General features: G+C 57.7%; 1 protein-coding gene across 1 annotated transcript; it reads right to left on the bottom strand.

Annotated features, from left to right (window-relative positions):
• Nucleotides 1–357: 357 nt before the first annotated feature.
• Nucleotides 358–8,054, bottom strand: LOC112117427 (protocadherin-16-like; the record flags this gene model as incomplete). The annotated part of the gene is made up of 2 exons (XM_029914051.1): nucleotides 7,903–8,054; nucleotides 358–2,186 (listed from the first exon to the last, which is right to left on the bottom strand). A coding segment is annotated over exon 2 (1,752 nt), but the record flags the coding sequence as incomplete, so codon positions are not given.
• Nucleotides 8,055–8,129: the final 75 nt, after the last annotated feature.

The raw sequence follows: 8,129 nt of genomic DNA, 5'->3' as shown, positions 1-8,129 counted from the left end.
CCTTCCAGGTCAGCTCCCCCCACTCATCCACCCCAGGCCCTGATTCCTCTCCCATTGCCCCCCATCTCCTCTGCCCTCCACGCTCCTTCCTCTGCCCACGTATAATATCCCTCACCACTGGCCTTGATCACTTTTCCTGCCTGACTATCCGACTGCTCTGAACCCTGGGCCCTTCCCCCTGCCTGGCCACCTCCCGCCCTCCACCCCACGCCTCTTCCCATGCCTGGCCACCCTCACCCCTCCACCTGCCTGGCTACCTTCCACTCCAAGCCTCTTCCCCTGCCTGGCCACCCCCCAGCCCGGCCATCCCCACCCTGCATCCCAGGGTGTCCCCCATCTGTCCGGCTGTCCCCCCACCTGTAGGAAGCAGGTCCCAGCGGGTGTGTTCTCCTTCAGGGATACATTGTAGAAGTTGCTCCTGAACACAGGCTCATTATCGTTGACGTCCTGTAGGGCCACATGCACCACGGCCGTGGAGGAGAGGACAGGTGTCCCTCTGTCCATGGCCAGCACTGTCAGCTGGGGCTGGGGGTCCTTCTCATAATCCAGGGAGGCAGCGGTGGTGATGATGCCTGTGGCTGGGTCGATGGTGAACCAGTTGGAGTGGGTGTCCTGGCTGTGTAGGATGCTGTACCGTACCTCCCCATTGGGACCTTGGTCCTTGTCACGGGCTGTCACCTGCAGGACAAAGCTGCCTGGGTACACCACCTCGGGGATGCTCTGCTTGTATTCCTGCTGGTCAAAGAGTGGTGGGTTGTCATTGACATCCATCACCTTCAGCACAAAGGCCGACTCTGCCCGCAGCGGAGGGGTCCCTGAGTCAGTGGCCGTCACCCGCAGGTCATAGGAGTCTCTCTCCTCCCGATCCAGCAGCTGGTCCACACAGATCAAGTAGATGATATTGTCCTTGGTGGTGAGGGCAAATTTGCCGTCTCCCCCCTCCAGGGAGACATTGACATTGGAGTACTCACCATAGTCGGGGTCCGAGACAGAGATGCGTGCCACATACTGGCCAGGCTGGGCACCCTCGGAGATCTGTGGTGAGCCATCCTCGCTCAGGAAGATGATGGTCATGGTGGGCTGGTTGTCATTGTAGTCGCGCACGTGGATGGTGACAAAGGCTGTGGTGACCTCTGGGTGCATGGCCTTGTCCCGTGCCTGCACCACCAGCTCATGCACCTTCCTCATCTCATAGTCCAGCCCCTTGTTGAGCTTGATGACACCCGTCCTGGAGTCAATGGTGAAGTACTGATCAGGGTCACTCTGCCGACGGTTGATCTCATACACCACAGCCCCGTTGTCACCCTCATCTGCATCGGAGGCAAAGACCTGCAGGATGCTGCTGCCTGGTTTCAGGTTCTCGGAGATGAGGGTGTGGTAGCGGCTCTGGTTGAAGGCAGGTGCATTGTCGTTGATGTCCTGTATGGCCACATCCAAAGTCATCTGAGTGCTCCGGGGAGGGGAGCCGCCATCATAGGCCTCCAGCAGCAGGGAGTACGATGAGCAGTTCTCCCGGTCCAGGACGTTGCTGACCACCAGGTTCAAGTACAGGACCCCATTGGGGCCCCTGCGTGTCTCCAGGCGGAAGGCTTGGCCCACATTCTCCCCTTTGAGCACATAACCCTGGGTGTTCAGCAGGCCACTGTCAGCATCGAAGGCTGGGTCCAGGGGGAACCTGCTGCCAATGTGGGTGTGCTCTGGGATTTGAAAGGTGTGGTGGTGCTTGGGGAATACTGGTGCATGGTCATTGATGTCATTCACCTGGACATTCACTTCCACTGTGATGCCCTCAGGGGTGACAGCAATGAAGCTGTAGCGGTCCCGGCTCTCTCGGTCCAGCACACGGGCTGTTTTGATGATGCCTGTGTTCTCATCTATCTCCAGGTCCGTGGTGACACCGCTGCCCTCCTGCGCGGAGATGAAGTACATGTAGGCAGTGGTGCTGGGGGGCAGTCCAGCACTGATGTCCCCGATGATGGTGCCAGCTGGCTGCTCCTCATCTATCTGTAAATCCAGGGTGCCCAGCACAGTAGAGCCCTGCCCTGGCCTCAGGCCCCCAAGTAGCAGCAGCTGCAGCAGCAGCTGGGTTGACCTTTCCAGGCACCCCATCGCTAACAACTCCCCGAGGCCGTGGGGACGGAGGTGAAGGTTGGCTCGGTCTCCTTTTCAGTGTGTGCTCCTTAATCCTGCAAGGAATGCAGATCAGAGGAGGCTGGTCAGGAGGGGAGCAGCAAGCAAAGGACAGAAAAAGCATAAGGGGGAGGGGAGCTCTGCCAGGTAACCCCAGCCTTCTTGATCTGATTCCTTTCCCTCTAGCGGGGAGACTATGAGACAAAGAGGTCGTTGGGTAAAATTAGACTCAGAGGAGAAAGAGTAAAACCAGGGCAACACAGAGGAGCAGAAGCATTTGCTGGTGCCTGAGGAGAAGGCCTGGGGCTCCCTCTGGGGCTGCATGTCCATCTCCAGGCAGGCTATAGAGCTAACAAGAAGTTCAGGCTTGTACTGTACACTATAACTGACCATTCCCATTGCAGATTGTGCTCTTCCCGAGAGCCATCCCTCATGGCCCCACAATTCCTGATGGCAACAGGCAAGCGGCTCTGCAGCAGGGTCACTAAGACGCTGAATGCTGGTCTGGACTCCTGGGTTCTATTCCGAGCGCTGACCCTGACCTTGAGCAGGCTTTTCCCTTGTCTGTGTCTCAATTTCCCCCTCTGTAAATGAATATAGATGGGTCAGCTCTGTGAGGCTGGGTCTGTCCTAGGCTCTTGAAGGGTTCCAGAGGGGCTGGTGCCCAGGACTGCAGCTTGGCAGGGCACTAAGCAATGTCATCATTACCAGGTTTGGTCCCTCGGCTCTCACATGCCAATGACCTGGGGAGCACATGGTATCAGCCTGGGAGAGATGTTGACAGGCCCTCTCAGGGCACTCCCCTGGGGGAAAAAGGGGATTAGGTGTGAAAAATGGGGGATCCAAACCTGGTATCAACTGGAAGGTGCCAGTGTGCAGCAGAGCTGGATGGAGGCTCATGCCCCAGTGGCCAATAAATCAGCAGGGCTCTACCACCCAGCAGACATCTACCATTTAGAGATTGCCCAGCTTAAAACCTGTTCCCTCTGGAGCAGAAGTGGCCCATCATTTTAGCCTGGCACAGATTTGGGATGCCCCTGAGTGGACACCGTGCCAGGATGGTTACAGCACAGTGGGAATGTGGCAGCCGTCTGTGATCCCCACAGCTGCTCTGGCTTTCCGTGCATTTTCTCCCTGTTCCACACACCCTCTGCCGCTTGCACTCCTCCTTTGTCTCCTTCTCCCTGCTTCTTGGCTCTCTGGCTCCTTTGCTCCATCCCCTTCACTCCCCCTACTGTAGCTTCAGCTCACTGCAACAGTGGGAGAGGGATGGGCAGGGGAGGAGGGGATGTGATGCTGCTAACACCTACAGCCTGAAGGCTGCCTGGCCCCCTGGGCATTGCTCACGCTCCACAGGAGCAGGCAGAACGACTTAGCAGTCAGGAAGCTCATCAAGGCGCACAAACCCCAGTGCTGCTCTTAGCCCCTGGTAAAGCAGGGCTTAGTGGTCTGCAGGGATGGCGTCAGCATGAGCTCATACTTGGACTCTCTTGAAAGCATTTGCTGTTGGTCCCATAACCACACTCAGGAGCTGCTCATGTCAGACATGGGGCGGCAGGAACTTCCTTGCGTTCAGGGATGGAGATGGGGGCTGCTGGCTTCCAGCTGGAGATAAAGCACCCTACTATAGTGTGTGATTGGGGAGATGGATGTGACTGGACTGGCTGAAGCACCCCATAGCAGTATTAAGCCTTTCCAGGGGCAGAGAGAGTCAGGACTCCTGGGTTCTATTCCCAGCTCCAGAAGTGGAACTGTCCTAGTACAAAGATCTTCCCTGTAAGCTGCAACAATTGCTAACATGGAAAGTGATCTTAGATGAACATTTCCTATACATGTAGTTTCTTTAAATGCAGATTAACATCTGGACACATAGAGGAGCAGCTGGTGCCTCAGGACCCCATGCTTCTCTATGGACCATGGTTTAGTAACCACTGCTCTAAGGTCCTGGCTCCTGGGGCTCGATCGTCTCCCAACAGGATACACGAAGTCAGTGGGACTTACTCATATCCTGGCACTGGCTTCAAGTTGGACTTATGCCACTGAGTCACTGACTGGCCTTGAAAAATCACTTCACTTCCCCCTGCTAAAGCGGTGATAATGATACTTACCCAGATTGGGGGTGGTTCAGTGGGCTGTGTGTGTGGATGGGGCAACAGTTTCTGGCAGTTGAGACAGGCTAGGCCCTTGGCCTGCAATAAGTCTCTAGTGACCCAACCTTGGCTTGCTGGGGCCATGCTGAGTCAGGCTAAGGACAATGGGAGGGGGGCATATCGGGTTTAGGCCCTTGGCTGAGGCTAGGCAGGTGGGGAGCAGGGGGTCTGTCCCATGGAAGTCAAAGGAGAGAGCGGGAGCTGGAGAGTGACAGAGGGACCAAGGCTCAATGCTGTTGTGATATAAACAGAAGTAGGTAAACTAACCTAAACTACAGAGAGTCCTGCGGCACCTTTAAGACTAACAGATGTATTGGAGCATAAGCTGACATGCATCCGACGAAGTGGGCATTCACCCACGAAAGCTTATGCTCCAATACATCTGTTAGTCTTAAAGGTGCTCAGGCTTTCTCTGTTGCTTTTTACAGATCCAGACTAACACGGCTACCCCTCTGATACTTAACCTAAACTAAACTCCATATTTCCCAAAGGAGACATGGATAAACTCGTTATCCATGTGTGCCATGAACTACCCTGCTGAAAGGGCTGGGTTTGCACAGGAGAGCAAATCCCATTAGCGCCAGGAGGGCAGCAAAGCTAGGAAGACGCTGGGTGAATTTGCAGGGTGACTGGGGAAGGAATGAAGCTGAGGGGTATTGAGGACAGCTGGTGTGCGTGGAGCATGTGCAGACTCGTCATGTTTGCCCTGGTAGGGTTGGGGACTGGGAGGTTCAGGCCTGTTCCCCCTTCCCCCACCAGGAGGCTTGGCTGCTGGATCTCCCTGCTTGTCCTTGGTAGAGGTTGGGAGCAGGCTGTTCAAGGCGCGGGCAGACCCATATCCTGAGGAGCCTCACAGGCTCAGGCCGGTGGGGAAGGCTGCGGTGACCTCAGTGGATGCAGAGTCACCAAATCCCAACAGCTGCTTCCAATTAGCAGATAGCTCAGTGCAAGGGGCTGGCGCGGCTGGTCCAAGCCCTGCCTGTGTAATGTGAGCCAGGCTGCCTTGCTCGCTTGCTCACTCCCCTCCCTTCCCGAGGCACTGAGCTCCCTATAAAACCAATGGCAGACTCAGCCACCCTGCAGAAAGCCATTAGCCAGCAGCACCCCCCACCACGCCACACCAGGATTCCAGACCACAGAGCTGGGGAGGGGTGCAGAGGGAAAGAGGCAGGGGAGATGATGGGGCTTTAGCAAGGTTTGTGTTCTGGACTAAAATGCACTGGGTTCCCCCCAGCAACAGCACCTCCAGCTTCACTCATGTCCTGGGGCCTCCAATACCCAGCACAGGGCTGACATATCAGAGGTACTGGGAGATACAGGCCCAGGGGAAGGAGAAGGGGGTTATTAATGAGCAGGGGAAGGAAACAGCTGGAAAACAGAGAGCACATCCAACTGTCCATCCAGCTACAGAATTTCCTGTCTCCTGGCGTGTCTAGGGGTACATCTACACTGGACCTGAAGTGTAATTTCCAGCCCGGGTAGCCATATCCGCACTAGCTCTGATTGAGCTAGCATGCTAAAAACTGAAGTATAGCTGCAGCAAGACAGGCTAACCCCCTGAAGATGTACACAGGATTTCAGACAGGATCCTGCTTCAGATGACTAGCCTGTCCTACTGCTTGTGCCATCACTGCACCACTTCTATTCTTAGCACGCTAGAATTTTGATTAGAGCTAGAGTGGGTGTGTCCACCCGAGCTGGAAATTATGTGTCCAGCTCGAGTGTAGATTTACTCAAAGTGCCATCTACTAGGAATGGTGAATCGGGCACCACTTACCCCTATTGGAAGGACAGTGAAGGGAGTGGCACAGAGGGTATGACCATGCAACGAAGATGGCTGCAAAGAGAGGACTCTGAGTGACTACAGAGAATTCTTTTCCAGGAATCTCCTGGTGGGTCTTGTCCACCGACTAGATGATCATGATGGTCCCTCCTGGCCTTAAAGTCTATGAGGTCCCTACATGTATAAAAATATATTGAGCCCTAGTCTTCACGTAGGCTCCCTGTACCCACAACTTTAAACTCCTAGCCTTCAAAGCCAGACAAAGCCCATCAATGACTGGCAGTGGTTCTGCCTCCCAATCCCTACCCAGCTGGCACGCGGCTGGCACCCCGGCCCCATATACTCCAATTCCCCTTCCAACCCCTGTCCATCTCCTCCTGCTCTGCAGCATGACCCCATATCCACTGCTCCCCTTTCCAACCGCTACCCAGCTCCCCCATGGCCTGTACCCTGACACCCTCTCTTACACGCCTCCTTCCAGTCCCTACATGGCTCCCCCATGGCCTGCACCCCGACCCTTCTCCACCGCTCCCCCTTCCCACCCCTCCCTGGCTCCTCCTGGCCTGCAGCATGACTCCATCTCCCTACCATTACTGTGTACATTGCCCCACCCCCCATTCCCTTACCAGCAATCTGGGACTGCAAATGCCTTGAGCAAAGGCTGGCCCTGGAGCAGCCAGATAAACACCCACCCGCACTCCAGACCCTCTCAGATAGTGTACCACAGCCTTGTCATGCACGCAATACACTCCCAGCTGGCGCACGCACACACAATCCTTTCTCTCTCTCTCACACACACACAGTGTCTCATACACATACAGTGTCGCTCTCACACACGCAATACACTCCCAGTTGGCTCATGCACACACACACTGTGTTTTTCTCTGTCTCACACACACAATGTCTCTCTCACACACACACAATACACTCAGTGGGCGCACACACACACACACACAATGTCTCTCTCACACACAATACACTCAGTTGGCACGCACACACACAATGCACTCAGCTGGCACACACAGTGTCTCACACACACTTACAGCTTTTATACCCTCACAGCTATTTAGTGCACAAACACACACTCACAGTCTCTCCCACACCCTCTCTGCTCACGCAGCCTGCACAGCCAAAGCACCCGAGTGGCCTGACACGTTCCCGGAGCGTGGCCAAAGCCAGACACGGGGACCCTCTGGAGCCGCTGCCCCTCCAGACACACATGTGCAACCCCCGCCCCCTCCATGCACCCCCCCTTCCAGGCTCCGCACCCCATTGTCTCGCACTGCCGAGCAGAACAAAGCGCTCGGTTTCCACAGCAAGAATTTACCGGAGGGGCCGTGACCGTGTAAACGGGGGCGGGCCGGGAATCCCGTTCTTATCCCTCCGGAGCGGGTACCTGGGCCATGGGAGGGATGGGGAGCAGAGGCCGGGAATGAGGGAGGGGCTGCGGGGAGGCGGCTGGGCCCCGCGGCAGCAATGCGGGAGCCTGCTCCAGTCCCCCCGCGAGGAGAGCACAAAGCGGCCGTCCCCGCTGTGTCTGGGCGCAGCCCGCTGCGCGGCGCCAAGCCAGGGGGCGTGGGGGGAGGAGACGGGTGGGGGCGCGGGACTGGGAGCTGGAGGGGTGGGTACGGGGGGTGCGGGGTCGGGGAGCCGAGAGGGGTGAGGGCCGGGGGGGTGCGGGGTCGGGGAGCCGAGAGGGGTGAGGGGCGGGGGGGTGCGGGGTCGGGGAGCGGGGGGGTGCAGGGTCGGGGAGCCCCGGGGGGGGCGGGTGCGGGGCGGGGAGCCGGGGGGTGCGGGGTCGGGGAACCAGGGGGTCCGGCCCCAGCGCTCAGCACTTACAGCCGTCCGGCTCCGCTGCGCGGTCACAGCCCCGCAGCGCGCCCCGCACAGCGCCCCTGCGGAGCCGGGCACCGACTCCCCATCGCGGCTGCCCGAGCGCCGGTGCCCGCTGCAGGGATCGCTGCCTCCGTCCCCGAGCTCCGCTGGCTGCTCGGGAGCCGGGGCCGCAGGGTCCACACTGGGCTGCGAGCGCAGGCTCCTGCTGCAACCCGATCCGGCTGCCCCCC

Source organism: Terrapene carolina, unplaced genomic scaffold (assembly GCF_002925995.2).
Source record: "Terrapene carolina triunguis isolate 2854851 unplaced genomic scaffold, T_m_triunguis-2.0 Scaffold29023, whole genome shotgun sequence".
Taxonomy (NCBI): domain Eukaryota; kingdom Metazoa; phylum Chordata; order Testudines; family Emydidae; genus Terrapene; species Terrapene triunguis.
Note: the sequence above shows the minus strand (reverse complement) of the source record. Positions and strands in the feature narration are given on the sequence as shown.